Consider the following 22068-nt stretch of genomic DNA (forward strand, 5'->3'; position numbering starts at 1 on the left):
CAGCGTCACACTGTACTCCACCACACCCCGTGACGCCACACCACACCTCACCACACCCCGTGACGCCACACCACACCTCACCACACCCCGTGACGCCACACCACACCTCACCACACCCCGTGACGCCACACTATACACCTCACCACTGTAAACCACGCCACTTTTTACCGGTCTCAACAGTGTCCAGATGGCAGCACTTGTTTTATTAAATGTCATGTGAGCTCTGGCAGAACACGAGTCGTGTTTGCCAGAGACAGGTGTTATGCGACCCTGTTGCCGGCTGAGGCGGGGAGGGGCGCCCCCCTGGTGAAGTGATGGGGGGAGAGGGGGAGTTGTGGATGGGGGGGGGGAGTTGTAGATGGGGTAATCAAAGACCCAAATTGGGGTCTTATTGGAGTGTGTGTGTGTGGTCTTTGCACGCGCATGCACGTATCTACTAGTCTAAATGTGCTTGCAGAATCCACCGCTCTTGGCTCCTGATTTAGTCTCTTATATGTCCCGCAATTGGGTTGTTAACTCGGCTCGTCTGTCTGTCTTGCCTTTTATAAGCTATAGTTTTCTTTAGCATCTTCAGCTAGTATCTTCTGCTTCATTGAAATACTTGGGCTGAAAATGCTGTTGTTGATGTTATAGATTCAGCTACTGGGAACAAAAAGTTCCAAATAGCACGGGCTATGGTGAGCCCGTAGTGGACTTACCTAGTACAGGAGTGGGACTGTAACTTGGGCTGAAAATGCTCTTCCTAATGTCTTTATGGCTCTATTTCTGAAATTCCTATCGATGTTTTTTCGGCTTATTATTTTTCACTTTGAAAATGGTTTCCTTTTGATATTTTGTCGATTTTCATACATTTTTATATGGCGTTCGGCATGACTGGTGGTGGCAGTGTTCAGGAGAGAACTTGATGAACACCTCCAAAGGATACCCGATCAATCAGGCTGTGATTTATACGTCAGGCTGCGAGCAGTCGCGTCCAACAGCCTGGTTGACCAGTCCAGCAACCAGGAGGCCTGGTCGGGGAGCACTAGCACCCCTCCTCCTCTCTCTCCCCACCCTCCCCCCTTTTCCCTTCCTCCCTCCCCCCCTCCTCTTCTCCCTCCCCTTCTTCCCTTCCCCCCTCCTCCTATTCCCTTCCTTCCCCTCCTCTTCCCTTCCATTTCAGGGGAAATGCACCGATAAACATTAGAAATAAACGTCATTGCACCAAGTGACTATGAGAGGCCGGGGCTAGGGAGCTGGCGCTCGACCCCGTACAGAGCACTAGGTGGCTACCATTGTGGCTAGCGCCGCCCAGGTCATTGGAGCGGGCGGTGGCATCATTCCTCTCCGCCAGGGGGCATGCGCTTGCCGGTAAAGACATTGAAGTTGCATTTTGTTGGCGAGTGTGTGAAAGACTTTGAGGAGTAATACATGCAAGTGGTGTGTCACGCGGCGCCTCGCTGTGGCAGCCTTTTGTATGTCTTTATAGATTACTCATTTGTGGCAGGAGACACGCGCTATACCTGGAGCTATACCTAGGTGGTATAGCGCTATACCTAGGTGGTGGTGTAGTGGAGGAGGCGTCGCCGCGGCTATTTTGACAATGCTCACTTAACGTGTTAAATTATCTCGGTATCTTGTATGTAGTTATCATGTCCTCCCCCTGCGCCTTGGCGTGTCTGAGGAGTAAGTAGATGTAGGTGATCACCTACATCTACCACAGTTGAGCGAGTATACTGTAGTGGAGACACTGTATAAGCAGTGTAACATGTATAGAAGCTGGGCTTTGATGAGTGGGTCGGTGTATGAAAGGTGTAGAGGTGGACTGAAGACCCACATACACCCAGAGGGATGAAATCACGGGGCCTTTACCCTGTAAGTGTGCAAAGAGAATTGTCTCGGTACTGGAGGTGAGGTCTCGCGGTGATTGTGATGACTCCGCCCCCGCCCGAGGCACGGTGTGGGGGGGGCCAGTGATTGTGGGAATATGGGCTGGCGGTGATTGTTGTTGCTGCTGCTGCTGCTGCTGGCGGTGATTGTTGCCGGGCGTGGTTGGTTATGGTCGGGGGGGCGTCGAGTGTGTGGTGTTGTCACAGACAAGAAAATACCTGTGATTCGAGAGCCTGATTCTTTTCGTAACGGCTTAGGTAAGCAGTATTGTTGCGGGGGGAGGGTGAGCACGTCCCACTCTACATTCATCCCTCACGCCCACATCCACGCCCTCACGCCCACATATCCACGCCCTCACGCCCACATATCCACGCCCACATATCCACGCCCTCACGCCCACATATCCACGCCCTCACGCCTACCATTCGCTCGCCAACATAACTCGTCCCTCTCAAAGCTGCTGTGCACCGCTTTTCTCGGGTGAACTGAAGCAGATATATTGGCTGTCTCTTGGCGTCCGAGTTGATGTATAGCTGTACCTCTGATCGCTGTTTGTGTGGTGACTTAGTCTGCGCCCGCAGCCGACGCCCGCACCCGCAGCCGACGCCCACACCCGCAGTCGACGTCCACACCTGCAGCCGACGCCCACACCTGCAGCCGACGCCCACACCCGCATCGGTCACTTACAAACTACCTTTAAACTTTCGGAGTAATTTGCGGACGTTGGCTCAGTGTTATTGCTAGTGTTTTTATAATTACACAACGAACCCAACACAGATCATGAATTTATATTTTGTTGTTTGAAATACCAAAGGTCTTGACGGGATGGGGAGGGGGAAGGGTGGGGAGGAAAGGGGTGGGGAGGGAAGGGAATGTGAAATAAGAGTTGTGAAGAGGAGGAGGATTGAGAAGGATTCTAGTTTTAATTAATAGACAGCCAAAAGAGAAAGGGATGTGGGTGGGGGGTCTTAGATGGTGTGGGGTCCGGGTGGTGGGGGTGACAGGGTGGGGGTCAGGGTGCTGATGTAGCCTTGGGTTACACCCTTCTGCTACATCACTGACACACCCTGGTGGGTGGTGGGAATCCACCACTGAGACTCCACTAACCCTTGTCAGAAGTGATACTTTATATGAAGCGACTTACTGAAACCTTCAATGACCCAGAACTTGAGTGCGAGAAGGGCCTGATAATGCGGCCTTGGGTGACAGTATACTCCTCCCCCCCCCCCCCCACCTCTCACCTGGGCTTGCACCTGAGTGTGTTGGTCTGACGTCAAGAAAGAGAGGTGAAGGGTTTAGGTCGCACCTCAAATAAGTGGTTGAACCAATTGCCTATTCCCAAATATGTTTACAGTCTCGGGTTGGGCACCAGTTAGGTACTTGGCCTCTTAAGATCTTAACTAATTGTGAGCACCCACGGGTTGGTTGGTAGAACTCTAGTATCGTACATTTTTTAAGCCCCGAGTTCGAATCTCCGATGGTCGACGTGAATGAGATAGGTGTACAAATCCACAAGGGCCGTGACGAGTGATTCGAACCTGCGTCCGAGAGCGTCCCAGACGCTGCCTTCAGCGACTGAGCATTGACATGGTCAAAAGAATTGCAACTGTGCGCTAGTTGTTGGTGCCGGGTATATGGGTTGGTGGGTACGTGGAGCCTCTTCGTCTTGTAAGGTGTTCAGTTTGGTCATCCGGAACCTGCCCTTCTTCTACCATGATCCAGACGCTTCTCAAGAAGCCCTTAGACACTTGAGAGATTTCTAATCATGTGTTTTATGGAGTCAATTGGACCGTAGGTGTTTGGGCAGTCTTAAGGTGGACCGGAGTCCATCTTAATGTACAAATGTCATTGTTGATCGGACATCTCTTGTTAAAAAATGTCCTTCTTATCCATCCATAGGCCTAGGGAGCCGGTCGGCCGAGCGGACAGCACGCTGGACTTGTGATCCTGTGGTCCTGGGTTCGATCCCAGGCGCCGGCGAGAAACAATGGGCAGAGTTTCTTTCACCCTATGCCCCTGTTACCTAGCAGTAAAATAGGTACCTGGGTGTTAGTCAGCTGTCACGGGCTGCTTCCTGGGGGTGGAGGCCTGGTCGAGGACCGGGCCGCGGGGACACTAAAAAGCCCCGAAATCATCTCAAGATCATCATATTGTTGTCTTTAAGTGTAAAGTTTTAATATATTATTTCCCCCCTGGAGTGTGTCGTTCAATCCCCGACTGTCAAAGTGGTTGGGCACCATTTCTTCCATTCCATTGGAAGCCGCCCGTATGCAGCTGTCTAACGCCCATGCTTCTATTGACTGCTAGGTGAACAGAGACGTCAGGTGAAAGAAACTAGCAGTTTGTTTGCTGCCTTGACCGGGAATCGAACCCAGGGGGGGGGGGTGCCTCTTTGTACTATACGACCCCCAGAACGCTGTCCACTCAGTTGTGTGCGCGCGCGCAGGCCCTCCCCTCCCCCCCCCCGTTCATTGATGCATGTTTGATGGCGTCTTCAGTGTTTGTGTAGTTACCATGACTACCACACTAACGATCATGTCCCCCCCCTCTCCCCCCCTCCACTCTGCCCCTCCACTCCGCCCCTCCACTCCGCCCCTCCACTCCCCCCCCTCCACTCCCCCCCCTCCACTCCCCCCCCTCCACTCCCCCCCTCCACTCCCCCCCCCCCACTCCCCCCCCCCACTCCCCCCCCCCCCCCCTCCACTCCCCCCCTCCACTCCCCCCCCTCCACTCCCCCCCTCCACTCCCCCCCTCCACTTCCCCCCCTCCACTTCCCCCCTCCACTTCCCCCCTCCACTTCCCCCCTTCACTCCCCCCCTCCACTTCTCCCCTCCACTTCCCCCCTCCACTTCCCCCCTCCACTTCCCCCCTCCCCTTCCCCCCTCCCCCCTCACTCCTCCATTTCCCCCCCATCCCTCAGCGTTACCATGCCAGTCAAGTGCCCCCCCCCCCACACACCCACACCCCCCCCCTCTCTTGGCACCCTAACTCAACACGCTGTCAATATTGACCTCTTGAATCATGCCTATTCTACCGGATAGTAACGAGTCTGAGCCCGCATGATGACCCTCTCCCCCCTATTATGGGGGGGGGAGAGCCGTGTCCAAGGGGGGGGGGGGGCATACGCAGCGCTCGCATGGGGGGGGGGCACTGCGGCGGTGGTAGGTGTATGGGTATATCCCCTTGGTGTATACACAGGTGTATGCGAGGCGGGATATATCCCCTTTGATTGTAATCCTGCCCCGCACTGTTAGTTATTGGGTCGTAGTTCGTTCGGACTTGGCTCGGCCGGGCTTGGCCTGGCTTTCTGGGGCTTCCTCTTCTACCTCTTCCTCCTCCATCTTTTCCTTCTTTCCTCTTTCATACCCTTTCCTCTCTATCTTCGTTTCCCTTCTTTCCGTTCTACCACCACTACATTTCTCAGTTCCCTTTCCGCATTGTTTCTTATTCGTCTATCATGCCCTGTTCCACTCTCTATATCTCTCTTCCTCTCTCTCTCTTCCTCTCTCTCTCTCTTCCTCTCTCTCTCTCTCTCTTCCTCTCTCTCTGTTTCCACGATCCCTACCACAATTCTTTCCAGCGCCAACCTGTGAAAGGTCATTTGATCAAAACAGTCTCCGGCTTGCTACCTGTTCTGCCCCTGCAGTACGCGGCCCCTCGTGAAGCAGACATGCAGCGAGGCCCACCACGTATAGGGGAGAGGCTAGCCAGCAAAGCAAGGAATCCCAGTGGATAGGCAAGGAAGCATGGGAACCTGGTGGACGAAAATGCATGGAATCGGGTGAATGTATGGACGGAAAAGCTTGTTTGCAAGCAAGGGGAGGTAGTGGAGAAGCAAGCAAGCAAGGGTAGGTAGTAGACAAGCAAGCAAGCAAGGGGAGGTAGTGGACAAGCAAGCAAGCAAGGGGAGGTAGTGGACAAGCAAGCAAGCAAGGGGAGGTAGTGGACAAGCAAGCAAGCAAGGGGAGGTAGTGGACAAGCAAGCAAGCAAGGGGAGGTAGTGGACAAGCAAGCAAGCAAGGTGAGGTAGTAGACAAGCAAGCAAGCAAGGGGAGGTAGTGGACAAGCAAGCAAGCAAGGGGAGGTAGTGGACAAGCAAGCAAGCAAGGGGAGGTAGTGGACAAGCAAGCAAGGGGAGGTAGTGGACAAGCAAGCAAGCAAGGGGAGGTAGTGGACAAGCAAGCAAGCATGGGGAGGTAGTGGACAAGCAAGCAAGGGGAGGTAGTAGATAAGCAAGCAAGCAAGGGGAGGTAGTAGACAAGCAAGCAAGGGGAGGTAGTGGGCAAGCAAACAAGGGGAGGTAGTGGACAAGCAAGCAAGGGGAGGTAGTGGACAAGCAAGCAAGCAAGGGAGACGGTGCCGGGAAACACATTGATTCGCGAGAGGCAGTGTGGGTGGCGAGGCGGCAGCGCCGAGCCCGCCTGCTGACTCTGGGTAGTGTTCCCTGCACACCTGTTGGTCCGCCCCCCTTTAACCCCCTCGCCCCCCCCCCCTCGTGAGGTGAGGGGGCGGCTCTCCCCTCACGCACAACACACACACCTCACTCGCACTCGACCCAGTGGGCACGCAACACCCCCTCCCTCCGAGTGTTGAACTGCATGTTGGAGTGTTTCAATGTGGCCGGAGACAGTGAGGGCGCGAGTCTGTCTCTCACCTGTGAGTGTAAACACCCCCTCCCCGGCGTGTCTCGGGGCTCCTGGTCTCTTGCTGGAAGCCAGAGTGTGTCACCCACCGGGTGTTAACGCCGTGTTGCAAGTTGCAACTCGTGTTATGGCGTGTTATGGCACGGTGTTGATCGTGTCACGCAGACCACGTGTTGTCTGCGACCAGTGACACGTTCAGAACGTGTCACGGAGGCGTGTATGGCAGCGGATCGGATTGTGAACCCAAGTGACCCCAAATTGAGGTTCTGATCCGATTGTTGTGTGATCTAAGTGCTTAAGTGGTACTCGTTTAGTTGTATTTACGGGGGGGATGGGCCACGACTCTTGGGTCCCGCCTCTCAACCCATAATCGACTGTGAGAGTGTAGAGGTGGTTATAGTCAATATTTGGTCGTCATTTCGCCGTGTGTTAAGAATTAAACAATTTAGGTCAGTACAATAAAAGTATTTGCCCTCGCGAGGGGCTGGAATATGAGGTGTCCTGTTGACTATGGTGGCGAAAAGGACCTTTTTGTCTCCTGTTAACTAGTTTTGGTACACAGCAGTGTGCTGCTCCCTCGTTCTGTACGAGGGGTTACAGTGTGTAGAGTAAGAGTTGGGTTGTGAGTCCCTGAATTAATATCCCTCGGCTCACAACCACTTGGTCATACACGGAGGCTTGAAGACTAAGAGATGAGTGTTAGTCTACGACCTAGTCTTCTAGTTTACTTCGGGGAGATCACGAGAATATCTTCCGGTACCAGCTCACATTCTGACGTGTGAATTCCATCCCAGTTGAGCAGGTATCCTTTGGAGGTGTTTATCTGGTTTCCCTTTGAACACCAAGAGAGGTAGGCCAGTTATGCCCCCTTGTATAGTCAAGCCTGGCCTCAGGCCGGGCTCGGGGAGTAGAAGAGCTCCCAGAACCCTGTTTTCAGGTGTGTGTAGTAGTTGAAAAGGTTTGGATCTTGAATGTTGCAAGAATTGTTTCTTATCGTATCCAATGTGCCTTTTCTGCGGGGCTATATTGCATTTTTCATCATCCTTCCCAGTCTCGTAAGGAGTTATTTCTGTGTGCAAATTCTTCTCAATATTTTCCAAGGGTAAATTATTATGTAATCTCTCGCTAGCGATTTATACAGTACAGTTTGAGACATTTTAAGCGGTCCCAGTAATTTAAATGGTTTATTGAATTTCTGGTAGTAAAAGATATCTTCACGTTCTCTATGTCGGCAACTTTTCCCAGCTCTAAACGAGGGTTGTTATCGTGTAACAATATAACCACCCTAGTGAGTGGTACAAGACTAGTTAGCGTCTTAAAACGTATCATCATTGGTCTGGCATCTCTTCTTGGGAAGGTTATCTTGAGATCTTGAGGTTATCTTGAGATGATTTCGAGGCTTTTTAGTGTCCCCGCGGCCCGGTCCTCGACCAGGCCTCCACCCCCAGGAAGCAGCCCGTGACATCTGACTAACACCCAGGTACCTATTTTACTGCTAGGTAACAGGGGCATAGGGGGAAAGAAACTCTGCCCATTGTTTCTCGCCGGCGCCTGGGATCTTACGACCTCTTGTATGGGCTATTGTTACAAGTACGACCTCTTATATGGATGATTGTTACAAGTACGACCTTTGCCTTTTGAGGAAGGTGATAGCTTGTTTCAGTGTGGCTAACGTATCTCTTCTTCTCTTTCAGGTAATGCCTTCGGCAGCAGCCACGGACTTGACCTGGATCACGGTGATGTACCGGTTTCGCTGCCGTCTCAGCATGCATGTTTTGTGACCACAGATAGGCCTATTGTCAACCAGGCATGTGTGTGTGTGTGTGTGTTTGCTATCATTACTGATTCACGAACTCCCCTCTAACCTTGTCTATCTTAGCCTAACATAAATTATCGAAATGGCTGTGTCTATTGTATCGTAAGTGTCCCCGCCTGAACTGTCTTCTTAACTACCGTGACCAGTCACTACTTCTCACAAGACGGCCAGAATCTGGTCGGGTCGAATCTCGCCCGGTCGAGTGATTTGAACTCCAAATCACTCTCGCAAGCGAATCTCATAACTGGTGGAATTCTTTGTGAAACCTTTTTAAACATTTTAATATACAACCAGGCAGAGAGGGGCAGGCTGGCTTGCCCTAAAAGGCAGGGGCCAGATTCACGAAAGCACTTAGGCAAGCACTTACGAACCTGTACATCTTTTCTCAATCTTTGGGGGCTTTGTTTCCAATTATTAAACAGTTAATGAGCTCCGAAGCACCAGGAGGCTGTTTATAACAATAACAACAGTTGATTGGCAAGTTTTCATGCTTGTAAACTGTTTAATAAATGTAACCAAAGCCGTCAAAGATTGAGGAAAGATGTACACGTTCGTAAGTGCTTTCGTGAATCTGGCCCCAGGTCCAGACACGTAGGCAGAGACAGGCAGAGGCAGGCAGGCCCTCAAGGAAGACTGTCTCGATGCGTCGAGGAAACATGTAAGTGCCGTAGAGCAAGGGAAACCGTACACACGTAGGGGAGAAACAGAAGACGTGAGAAAGGCGTTGAAGGTGTAGAGGGCAAGGGGGAAGGATGGGCAGGAGGAGAAGGAAGGAAGGCAGCGGAAGTAGCACGTGTCAGCTGATGGGTAACAGATCACCCTGCCCCAAGCCTCCCCATCCACCCCATTTTCCCCTGCCAGATGCCCGCACTAAGGAACTACGCCACGAGTCTCCAGGGAGGCGCCCCAGCAGTTGAGTGACTCCCTTTCACAGCGCCCTTAAACCCCCTCCCACGCACGCCCTTAATCCCTCCCACGTGCACACCCTTTTTACCCTTGTGGCGGAGGGGGTCGTTGGCCCCCCCTCTCGGTTGTTGTGGTGGTGGAGGGGGGGGGGTCGTCTTTCCTTGCCTCGACAAGGGTTATAATTTATGTTAAGTCGTAAAAAACGCCCATTTTTTTACATATATTTTACACACACACACACACAGGGGGGAGCCTTGATGGCTGAGTGGACAGCGCTCGGGATTCGTAGTCCTAAGGGCCCGGGTTCGATCGCCGGCGGAGGCGGAAACAAGTGGGCAGAGTTTCATTTACCCTATGCCCCTGTTACCTAGCAGTAAGTTAGGTACCTGGGTGTTAGTCAGCTGTCACGGGTTGCTTCCTGGGGGTGGAGGCCTGGTCGAGGACCGGGCCGCGGGGACACTAAAGCCTCGGAATCATCTCAAGATAACCATCAGTAACCATCTTAACATTAACCATCACAGCACAAAGACGCTGACTAACTTGCTGTGTTGGAGATTGGGAACGGATATGTTACGTGAGTAAAAGTGAGATGGTGAGTGAATGCATCAGGGGGTGGGTCTGGTCGACGACCGGGCCGCGGGGACGCTAAGCCCCGGAAGCACCCCAAGTTATTTGATTGAGTAATTTTGTGTGTGTGTGTTGGTAAACATCACGGGTATCTGGATGAGCAATTGTTTGTAAACAAATGAGTAGTTGGTGACTAGCTAGAGATGGGATTCTCGCCTTTCTGGCCAACCAATCACAAGGTTCGCATCGCTCTGATCTGTCGCAGCCGAAGAACCCCAAGATGTGATTAGCTGGAGGAAACTATCCGGACTGAATGGTCGAGTGGTGGGGAGGTGACGGGGGGGAGGGGGGGGTAGTAGTTCGATAGTTTAAAAGTTGAATGTTTAAGGACTGGGTTGAGAGGTTTGAAGTGGAAGAGTGATGGTTGTAAGCTCTGACGAGGGCTGGGGTCTCCCGTAACGACCACTGGAGGGGCAATTCGCCCCAGTAATCACTAAGAAAGTAGAGTGGTTATAGTAACGGCCTGAATCATTTGGGGAAGGCAGGTCTAGTAGGTCCTCTGGAAGGCAGGTCTAGTAGGTCCTCTGGAAGGCAGGTCTAGTAGGTCCTCTGGAAGGCAGGTCTAGGAGGCCCTCTGGAAGGCAGGTCTAGTAGGTCCTCTGGAAGGCAGGTCTAGTAGGTCCTCTGGAAGGCAGGTCTAGTAGGTCCTCTGGAAGGCAGGTCTAGTAGGTCCTCTGGAAGGCAGGTCTAGTAGGTCCTCTGGAAGGCAGGTCTAGGAGGCCCTCTGGAAGACAGCTCTAGGCCCTCTGGAAGGCAGGTCTAGGAGGCCCTCTGGAAGGCAGCTACAGAGGTAGACTCCATCAGCTAACCTGAGAACTGAGACCCACGCTAGTGATCTACGATCTTTAAAGCCATCGGCTTGAGGTCTCCTGTTAGTGGGCCCCACCCACTGCCTCGAGCAGCTGCTGCTGCTGCTGCTTCTCGTGAACCACTGGCATTAAGGTTCCTCTCTAGAGACAGGCACGGGAGCGGCATTAAGTTCTAATATGGCTCCCAAGGAGCTGACTTACTTGCAGGAATTGCAAGAATGATATTTTGCGATACGCCGCTTGAGCAAGAAGTCTTCCCGCGCGGGCGGATAGGTGCGCCTTGAGTACTTACCTCGAGTGCTTGGCACTTCGAGTACTTACGAGTGGAAGGCGGGCCCACCAACGCTCACACGTGGATCACCTCGTTAGCATTCGCTTCGTTAAGTAAGAACGGCGTTGTCACTTCTATCTTGAGGTTATCTTGAGATGATTTCGGGGCTTAGCGTCCCCGTGGCCCGGTCCTCGACCAGGCCTCCTTTTTGTTACACAACCCCCAGGAAGCAGCCCGTAGCAGCTGTCTAACTCCCAGGTACCTATTTACTGCTAGCTAACAGGGGGCATCAGGGTAAAAGAAACATTTTGCCCATTTGTCTCCGCCTCCACAGGGGATCGAACCCGGAACCTCAGGACTACGAATCAGTACCGCTGTCCACCCAGCTGTCAGCTGCCCACTTCACCCCGTTCCGGTAACATCGTCAGTGGTGTTGACAGTGGGCATGAGCGTGCGTGCACCCATGTTGCGTGCACCCATGTTGCGTGCACCCATGTTGCGTGCACCCATGTTGCGTGCACCCATGTTGCGTGCACTCATGTTGCGTGTACGTGCTGATGTTGTGCGCGTGAGCAGGTGGTTAGAGGTAAAGGGTGAACAAATCCACAAGGGCCATGACGAGGATTCGAACCTGCGTCCGGGAGCATCCCAGACACTACCTTAACTAAGGGTCCTGGGGCTTGGCTGGCTTTGTGAGTGTCCTCGGACGATCCTCTCCCACTTTGCCATGAGTGTGAGTGAGAGAATAAGTGGTCGCTTGAGTTCGGAGACGCCTCGATAATAGCGTCGCCAGCGAAGTATTGGCCCATATGACGCAAAGATCGATTACATCTATTTGCCCTTCCCCCCCCTCTCTCCCCCTTCCCCTCCCTTCATTGTCTCCCTTTGGAATTCAGGGACGCTATTCAGGGAGCCACATTCCAGCCCTTTTATTGAAATGCCGGCGGTGCATGGCCTCCCAGGGCGTTTTGGCGGGTTCTCTAGTTCCTCCTTTCGGTTCTTTCACGTTTTCTTTCTTCCTTCCCCTCTTCATCTCCCTCCCTTCCATTCCCCCTTTCCCGCAGGGGGTGATCCGGGCGCTGGGTGTTGTGATGCACGCTAAGCCCCTGCCGCCTTTGGTTCATTGGTTTCTTCAGGTGAAAGGGGTTTGCGGGCGTCCTTACCTAAGAGCTCTTACCTAACAGTGTCTGTGGGGAAGTGAAAGCCTAGCGCTTAATACACTGCCTATTATCCAATTTTTGTACTTCGTTATACTTTTAACTTTCCGGACGTTCGAATGCCATGTCGGTGAATTTGATGAAAGTGGTGTAAAATGGAACAGGTCCATTCTTGAGGTTATCTTGAGATGATTTTGGGGCTTTAGTGTCCCCGCGGCCCGGTCCTCGACCAGGTCTCCACCCCCAGGAAGCAGCCCGTGACAGCTGACTAACTCCCAGGTACCTATTTACTGCTAGGTAACAGGGGCATTCAGGGTGAAAGAAACTTTGCCCATTTGTTTCTGCCTCGTGCGGGAATCGAACCCGCGCCACAGAATTAAGAGTCCTGCGCGCTATCCACCAGGCTACGAGGCCCCATTGTTCATCACAATGAGATGTGTCAAAGAAAACGTGTCTTTGGGACAAGTGACAACTTAATAATAATAATAATAATCTTTATTTATATAAAAATAAATAATCTTTATTTTTACTTCAGCAGACTAACAGACGTTGTCACAGCTCGAGTAACTTACTGTGATTTTATTTGATTGACCATCACTCTCTGCATTCTGTTCGACGGAAAAGTTGAGAATCCAACGCCCCGCTTTACAAGTTATTCCTATTGATCTCATTTTATGGGCCATCACGCCATGGTCACATTTGTCGAAATGCGTTCGGAAATGCGTAAGAGGTGGGGGAGGGAGGGAGGGAAGCGGTTTACGCATTAACCTTCGAAAATGGTAGTTTGAATGGTCCTGTTGGCTCAACCACACGTTTCAAGGGGACTTAGTGACGAATTCATCGTTTCTGGAATAATTGGTAGTCAGTTGGGCTTGTGGCGTGAGCCGCCCGGCCCGCGACCAGTCTGGCCTCTTTGGGCTGACTTTGGGCCCGCGACTTCAGTACTGGGCAAAATCAAACCCTACACCAATGGATGGGAGAATGGATGACTGTTTATGAGGGGAAGAATGGATGAATCCGAACGGTGGGTGATTTGATAGGTGGAGGTATGGGTGGCGGAATGGGTTGGTGGATGGACGAATAGACGTTTGAAGGTTTTTTCTGGTTTCTCCTACTGTTTCGCGGTCCGCTATGTAGCCTCAGGAGGTCCTGGGCCCCCCTGCCCTCCGTTCCCACACTGCCGTGGCCCATGGGGGCCCCCTGAGGGTAACATTACCAAAGAGTAGTCCTTGTTGGAAGCCCCCAGTCAGAGTACCGAGAGAGATGAGGGGGGCCTGACGCTCCGTTAAAATACTCTTTACAAGATACATTGTCATGTAGAATGAGTGTGGAATAGACGATGGGAAAGAAGGGTGGAAGGGGACATGTTTCGCGCCCCCTCCCTCATTGAAGGGGAGGTTGTTGGGCCTGTTCCCACCCTCAGGAGCCACACCTCAGGAGGAAGAAAGAGCTGGGGAGAGGTTTACAGCCTCTGGAAGGGAGAGGAGTTTGCTGTCGGTCTCGGAGGGACATTTAGGGCCAGATAAATGGTCTCTTTGAGTCACTTACAGTTAAGACAAATGATTGCAGAGTCGGTTATACTCAGGGTAATGGTCTCCTTGTGTCAGTTAAAGGAAGATGCATAGCCTTCTGTGTATGTATGCGTGCGTGTGTATTTACCTAATTGTGCTTGCGGGGGTTGAGCTCTGGCTCTTTGGTCCCGCCTCTCAACCGTCAATCAACTGGTGTACAGATTCCTGAGCCTATTGGGCTCTTATCATATCTACATTTGAAACTGTGTATGGAGTCAGCCTCCACCACATCACTGCCTAATGCATTCCATTTATTAACTATGACACTTAAAAAATTCTTTCTAACGTCTCTGTGCGTGTAAGCATGCGTGTGTGTGTATACATGCGTGCCTACCTGTAGAGCTTTCGTTCAGGTGATATATTAAAGTGTAATTGAATTTAATGGTGTTTGGCGCGAGGCTTATTAGAAACAAAATGTTAAGCTAATTAGATTCTTCTTCACTTAGTTTGCATATTATTAACTCATTTGCATAAGAGTGTTGCATCGATACACCAGGAGTGTAAATTACTTAATAAATTGGACAAAGGTGAGTCAGTCATTGACTTTCTAATACAACCTGTCTTCGACTCAAGTCCATTCCATCCAGCGGTCGACCCCACAGACGCATTCATAAATTTTAACATGCTAGTCGTTCAAAACGGGAATTTTCTCAAATATAAATTAGTATTATAATAGCATATTGTGCATTTATAGGCATAGGTTAGGTGTTTAGGTTCTGTTGGCGATTATTTGTATTTGTAGTACGTGGGTGAAGCATTTACAGCGTTGTGGTTTGAACAAAATTTCGTCAGTGAAGCACTTGTTCCGGATATGTTCGAACGTCAGCAGTTGTGAGTCATGTGTAAACCGTTTTTCATTCATAAACTGGGGGGTTGGCGGCTGGATGGAATCACTTTTGGGTCTTTGTTTGGAGGACGGGCTGTTTTCTAACCAACCAATCAATGTGTGTGTGTGTGTGTGTGTGTGTGTGTGTGTGTGTGTGTGTGTGTGTGTGTGTGTGTGTGGAGGGGGGGGGAGATGCCCTAAATGGTTATAACCCTTCAGCAGTTAATATCGTGTGTGCCCAATTTGAGTACGGAATTCGAGTAACCTAATATACGAAACGACCCCCGGGGGCGGCTAATCAGGGTAATCTCCAAGCACCGGGTAGAGTTTATACTGGTGGCAGCGGTGGGGAATGGTCTTAACGGTTACCTCAAGTTTGTCTAAAGGAGGAAGTTTGCAACAAACAACAGTCTGTGAGGCAGGTCTGTGAGGCAGGTCTGCGAGGCAGGTCTGTGAGGCAGGTCTGTGAGGCAGGTCTGTGAGGCAGGTCTGCGAGGCAGGTCTGCGAGGCAGGTCTGCGAGGCAGGTCTGCGAGGCAGGTCTGTGAGGCAGGTCTGCGAGGCGGCTCTGTAAGGCAGGTCTGTAAGGGAGCTCTGCCTGCAAGTCTCTTGCTAATCTGCTGACCATGTTGCTGGAGTCAGTTACCTCGTGACTATGTACAATTAACTACCGCCCTTTAATTAAATAATTGAGCTTGTAACTTTATAACAAATTAAAAAAAATCAAGGTAAAAAAAAATATTTTACAAATGTAAATTGCTTAGTTCATTTGGGCTCAGTCCCTAAACCCATAATCGCTTTAACGATAAATGTGAATAGACTAGTGATGTTGTTGATGATCTTTCACGCTGATGCGCCTGTTCACCTAGCAGTAAAAGGGGACTTTAGGGGGGACGAAACTGCCCATGTGTTTCCGCCTTGGCCGGGAATCGATCCCCGGACCCTAGGACTACGAATCCTGAGCGCTGTCCGCTCAGCCGTCAGGCCTCGTGTGTGTGTGTGTGTGTGTGTGTGTGTACTCACCTAGTTGTGTTTGCGGGGGTTGAGCTCTGGCTCTTTGGTCCCGCCTCTCAACCGTCAATCAACAGGTGTACAGATTCCTGAGCCTATCGGGCTCTGTCATATCTACACTTGAAACTGTGTATGGAGTCAGCCTCCACCACATCACTTCCTAATGCATTCCATTTGTCAACCACTCTGACACTAAAAAAGTTCTTTCTAATATCTCTGTGGCTCATTTGGGCACTCAGTTTCCACCTGTGTCCCCTAGTACGTGTGCCCCTTGTGTTAAATAGACTGTCTTTATCTACCCTATCAATCCCCTTCAGAATCTTGAATGTGGTGATCATGTCCCCCCTAACTCTTCTGTCTTCCAGCGAAGTGAGGTGTGTGTGTGTGTGTGTGTGTGTGTGTGTGTGTGTGTGTGTGTGTGTGTTGGGAAGGACTGGGTGTGGAGTGTAGGGGGGGTTGGAGGGGGTGTGGGAGTGTCTTGAGAGAGGGGGGGGGAGCAACAAATCGTCTTGTCAGGAGGTCGTGTCTGGGTGTTCGGTCTCTGAAGATCAGGAACCAATTTCAGTAATGTGGTACTGCTCTGAACGGGTGGTGAGGTAGCTGGCATTACCCCCCCCCCCTCATCCCCCCTTCCCTGTAAGGTTTCACTCAGAAGGATATGCCTTGTATATCCGGTGAACATATCCGGATATACAAAGTATATCCGGTCATTAATGCACCAACCGGCTGTGTGGAGCCCGTGTAGTGATCCGAAGGAAGTGTTGGTCTGACTTCCTGCTAGTGTTGACCATTGAGCTTACCTGGTTGATGGGGTTCTGGGAGTTCTTCCACTCCCCAAGCCCGGCTCGAGGCCAGGCTTGACTTGTGAGAGTTTGGTCCACCAGGCTTCTCTGCCTATTCTTGGAAGATGGGACAAGGGGGTCTTTATGATGGGGCAAGAGGGGGGCATGGGTAGGTACATGTCGTACCCCATCACCCATCATTCTCCTGTCTTGTTTGTTATGTCATATCTTGCAGAACATCCTCCCCCTCACCCCTCCATCTGTTTTGTGTCTCACCTCGCGTCCCCCCTATCCTCCCGCGCCTCTCATGCACTCCCATGGTTACTGTGAGGGGCTCTAGATCCACGAGTTGACTATTCTCCCCCAGTAGGGCTTCTGGGGGAGTGGTTGGGGGCATGTGCTGGGGGATATCCTCCCCTCGTGGTGTGTGGGCTAGAGGTCGCCCATAGGGTGTCGACACTAGGGGGTCGACACTAGGGGGTCGACACTAGGGTGTCGACACTAGGGGGTCGACACTAGGGGGTCGACACTAGGGTGTCGACACTAGGGGGTCGACACTAGGGGGTCGACACTAGGGGGTCGACACTAGGGGGTCGACACTAGGGGGTCGACACTAGGGGGTCGACACTAGGGGGTCGTCACTAGGGGTCGTCACTAGGGTGTGGAAAGGTCTACGTGGCCCTTGAGCTTGTCTTGTTGCTACTGGTGGGGTCATTTGTGATGGCATCCGCTCGTGTGTGGTTCATCGGGTACGTCGCGGAGGAGCAGGGGAATGCAAAAAACAAGGATTAAGTTCAAGGGTAAACAAGGCCCCCCCATGCCCTTGTGAACACGTCACCACAAACGATTTATCCATCATAGGAAAACCAAATTTGCGTCCTAAAAATTATGGGAATTTTCAAATCCCGAGACCCCACAGTAACGGTAATACTATTTACATCACTGGTGCTGTCCCGTCTTGAGTATTGCTCGGTACTCACTTCCCCTTTCAGAGCAGGATAGATCTCTGAAATAGAGGGAATACAGAGAACATATACGGCACGCATAGACACGATAAAACACACAAATTATTGGGACCGTCTCAAAGCTCTCAAAATGTACTCTTTGGAAAGGAGACGACAAAGATATCAAATAATATATACATAATAGATACTGGAGGGCCATGTCCCGAATTTGCACAGTAGAATAACAACATACTGGAACGAAAGATAAGGAAGGAAATGCAAAATAGAATCAGTGAGGCGTAGAGGTACCATAGACACAATCAGAGAACACTGAACATCAGAGGTCCACAGCTGTTCAACACCCTCCCAGCAAGCATTAGAAATATTGCCGGAACAAAGGTAGATGTCTTCAAGAGGCACTTAGATAAGTTCTTGCAATAAGTGCCGGACCAACCAGGCTATAGTGGATATGTAGACCTACGGACCGCACCAAACAACAGCCTGTAGGACTAAGTTGTCACAAGTCGAGCCTGGCCTCAGGCCGGGCTCGGGGAGTAAAAAAATTCCTAGAACCCTTTCCAGGTATGCTCCAGGTATGGAGAATATTTCGAGACACAGGTAGCAGGTAAAGTTGGTCTAACTCTGGGATTAACAGGACACGTGTATTGAGTAAGGAGTTTCTCCTGGTATTTTTCCTACCAAGCACTAGGGGCTCAAGGAATTAACATTTGCAAGTGGATTCAATAGGCTTGAAAATTATTTTATATTTTTAATAAAACGTTAAAGCCAAAATGGTTTATCGTGTTTGTGCGTGGACTCGCCTAATATTGCTTGCGGGGGGTTGAGCTTCGTCTCCTTGGTCCCGCCTCTCAACTGTCAGTCAACTGGTGTACAGGTTCCTGAGCCAACTGGGCTCTATCATATCTACACATGAATCTGTGTATGGAGTTTCGTATGCATTCCATTTATTAACTACTCTACATTGAAAAAATCTTTATAATATGTCTGTGGCTTATTTGAGTACTCAGTTTCCACCTGTCCCCCCCCCCCTTGGGCGAGTACCACTCCTGTTAAGTAATCTAAGTACTATGTCAATAATGTTGTTATAGATTCAGCTACATGGAACAAGTTCCAAGTAGCACGGGCTATGGTGAGCCCGTAACTTACCTGGCACAGTAGCTGGGCAAGTAGAACGGGCTATGGAGAGCCCGTAGTGGACTTACCTGACACAGGAGCGGTGTACTCTGTCAATTCCCCTGAGAATTTTCTATGTGATGATCATGTCTCTTCGAACTCTTGTCTTTAAATGACGTGAGGTGCAATTCACGTAGCCTTTCCTCGTAACTCATACCTCTTAGTTCTGGAACTAGTCTGGCGCCATGCCTTTGATTGAACCTTCCCCAACCTCTTATGTTTTACAAGGTATGGGCCCTATGCTGGAGCCGCATACTCCAGATTTGAGCTGACGTACGTGTGTGTACGTACGTACATGGTGACGCGGTAATCAAGACCATGCGCAGGTGGCCACAGATAACCAAGATAACCAAGGTGTCTTGGTTATCTGTGATGGCTACCTGTACTTGTCTCGTTCCTCTGTCTCTCTTTCCGTTTGTTTCTTTCTTTGTAACGAATACGGTCGAAAAATTACCCGATGCATCATCAGGCTTCAGTTTTCGTGCTTGCCAGGCTCATCACGCGACTCTTGATGGTCACTGACGAGTCACTCATCACTCCCAAGATGTCAACCTCACCACCATCAACCAGGTATCAATCATCCATGTGATTTCCCCCCACCACCCATCCATTTGCTGTCCTCAGGTTCACTGTCTTCCAGTAGGGTTGTGATCGTCGCTTTTGGTACTGACCGTCACCGGTTTCTGGCTCGGTTGTCTGTCTGAGAAATTACATTTATTTTAGATCGGGTTCTAATGTTGATTTATGTCTGTTTATGCAGGAGATGGTGGTAGTTAGAGGGTTATTGACAATGGGGAGGATGTCATGGGGCGTTAAGGAGGGGAGGGGGGCATGATTGGGGAGGGGGAGAGGGAAGGAGGGGGCGTGACAAAAGAAAGGAGAGAGGGGGGAGAGGGGGGCATGGGCAGCATATATTTGAACCATGTGGGTAGCATATATTTGAACCATGTGGGTAGCATATATTTAAACATGGTTGAGCAGAGTTGAGGGCACGTCAGGAGGATTGGTGACAGTTTTTTAAATATTTGTTTTTCCCGCCTTGTCGTGGGTTAACTGTAGCGCCGGCCGTTATGAGCTGGTGTTCGCGCCTCGCTGGGGACACTGACCTAGACTTACCAACACGGGTGTGCGCGTAGAGACACACGGAGCGAGTAGTCAGAAGTGAAGGTTGCGGACACATTACTTGATTTAAATGGATGTAAACAAATGTTTTAACTAGTATTAGTTTTCTAATATAAATTGTGCATGAATTCCTCAGTCCCGAGGCCTAGGCTACCTTTATTAGTCCGCTTTAGCGGTAAAGTCTTCCCTCTCTATGAAGTAAGTTGGACGCTTATCTTGTACATATATTGTTCCATTATTTGAGGCATTGAATATGCTTTTAACAGACATGGTGGTGATGAAATGTTATTCTAACAGCCTTGATCTTCTGCCCCACAGACACGTCGTATGAGAAGGCGTGCGGGTCGGACAGGCGCGGGTCCGCCCCGGCTACACCCATCCTGGGAGCTCGTCCACCAGACTCCACGCCCAACAGACTAGTGGTAGGTACTCTCCCTCTCCCTCCCTCCTGCTAGTGCCCTGCGGCGCCCGTGGTGACGGGTTGTGTGTCTGTGTGCGTGCGTGCGCACACAGACCTTCATTACTGTCATCATCTCCAGACTGACTGTTCACGTCAGTGGCTCCGTTGTGGCTATATTCGTCCGCGTGTCCCGTCTCACGGTAACCTTTTGAATTCAGTTCTGGGTTAATTGTGTCCCCTTCTCCCCCTCCCTTCTCTGTCCCTCTTCCTCTCCTCTGCAATTCGATACAAATTATCCAGAGGCGAACCATGAAGCCTATCTATCCATCTATCAGTCTGAAGATTACCTAGAATGACTTGAAGGAGCAACACCATGGAGGTGTTCGATTCGTCGCTCCTAATGTTTGGTCGCTGAGAGGTGTTCGTTCGTGAATGATAAGCGACACGGGATCTCCTGTATCCGGTGGATACGCTTTATATCAGTGTATGTATCTATTACCTGGTCAGTTTAAGGCTCATTACCTGCTGCTCTGCGCGGAGCAGTTGCGCCAGTGTGTTGGTTGATAAGAACAGACCTCGTACTTGGCTATCATTTAAGACGCCCTCCGCATTCTGGGTAATTGTTTACAAATGCAGCTGTGTACGGTAGTGTACGATAACAAGAGTGGTGCTAGTGCGCATTACCTGGTGGTGTAGCTGATGGGGTCCCTCTCGCCTCTCCGGCTGTGACCTCTTTACCTGTTGAAGAATTATCGCACTAAAGACGGAAACGGCGAAGGATCCAACTTATTGGGAGCTACTTTTGGGTGTCAGGAACGCGCGCGCGCACACGTGCTGAACACCTCGCAGAGATTTATGCCTCCTCAATCACCGTAGTCACACGTCGAACCTTCGTGTTCCAAGTCCTGACTTCGGGCTGGTGAGTCCTTACTCCATCGGCGCCTTCGGGGCCAGTTGCTCACCCTCCCCACCCTGGTGTATCATCTGGTGGTCCCTGATACCTGGTTGATGGGGTTCTGGAAGTTCTTCTACTCCCCAAGCCCGGCCCGAGGCCAGGCTTGACTTGTGAGAGTTTGGTCCACCAGGCTGTTTCTCGGGGCCCTGCTGGTCTTCGCCGCCCGCTCCCTCAAGACGCACTGATGGCGTTATGAAATTGCATTGTCCTAAATGGAGGCGGAAAGCCCTGCAGAGTGGTGGGCGTGATGAGAGCCCTGTATTGGGTACTACTGCGCATCGTGTACTTCCAGCAACCATATCCTCTTTAACTTGGCCTGACCTTTCTGTGTGTAAAGGTTACTCTCCGGTATGGCTTCAGAACATGCTATTTAATGTTTAATTTGTTTATTTGCGGTATCCATCAGATGCTTAATAAACGCTATGTGCTTCTCAGGTAGGTTGGTTTACAAGGTTGGGCGCTAGTTCTGAAGCCCCCATCTCCACGGCTATCTGTCCTGCTTATCATCACATAGCTGTGCTTTACATGAACTTCTGCTGTCTCTTAACCATTTTCACGTGCTTGCTTCAATGGCATTAATAATATTCTGCCAACGTTCCTATCACTTATCTCGATTTTTTATCTTACCCTTGTAAATCCATCCTGCAAATCTTGTGCCGTTATCGTGTCCTGCATTTTTTTCCTTCCTTCGAGCGCGTGTCGAGGGTTGGGGTTCCACGCCGGGGCTTCCGACTCGAGGCTGGGTGTGTGTCAAAGACATAAGGACAAAGGTAACCGCAGAAGACCTGTTGGGCCATACGAGGCTGCTCCTATTTATAGACCCCTGCTTTTGAAGGCCTGCTCATGTGTCACTAGGTTGTGGCTCTCCTGTTGTGGCTCTCCTGTTGTGGCTCTCCTATTGTGGCTCTCCTATTGTGGCTCTCCTGTTGTGGCTCTCCTGTTGTGGCTCTCCTGTTGTGGCTCTCCTGTTGTCTGGTCCCTTGTGGGGCGCCCGACAGTTTGCGAAGGCTTCCTCGCTGGAAGCCACGTACCAGATCTCAGACCAGCTTCAGTATGCTTGCTTAATTGTCATTTACCGACAGCAGGAACGTAGTATTAAGGCGTTTGTTGCCAGGAGAGTCGGGTTAATATACGTATAACGTTCTCACAGCCCTGCGCTGACGTCT

At 50.9% G+C, this 22068-nt stretch overlaps 1 protein-coding gene across 1 annotated transcript in view; it reads left to right on the forward strand.

Annotated features, from left to right (window-relative positions):
- LOC123746068 (uncharacterized) overlaps positions 1 to 22068 on the forward strand; it is a gene marked incomplete in the record, with an annotated part of 339547 nt that overhangs the window by 276268 nt on the left and 41211 nt on the right. Inside the window, 1 exon segment of the mRNA XM_069314232.1 lies at positions 19866 to 19969. Within this exon segment, the coding sequence (XP_069170333.1) occupies positions 19866 to 19969 (104 nt within the window).

This window comes from Procambarus clarkii, chromosome 78 (assembly GCF_040958095.1).
Source record: "Procambarus clarkii isolate CNS0578487 chromosome 78, FALCON_Pclarkii_2.0, whole genome shotgun sequence".
Lineage (NCBI taxonomy): Eukaryota > Metazoa > Arthropoda > Malacostraca > Decapoda > Cambaridae > Procambarus > Procambarus clarkii.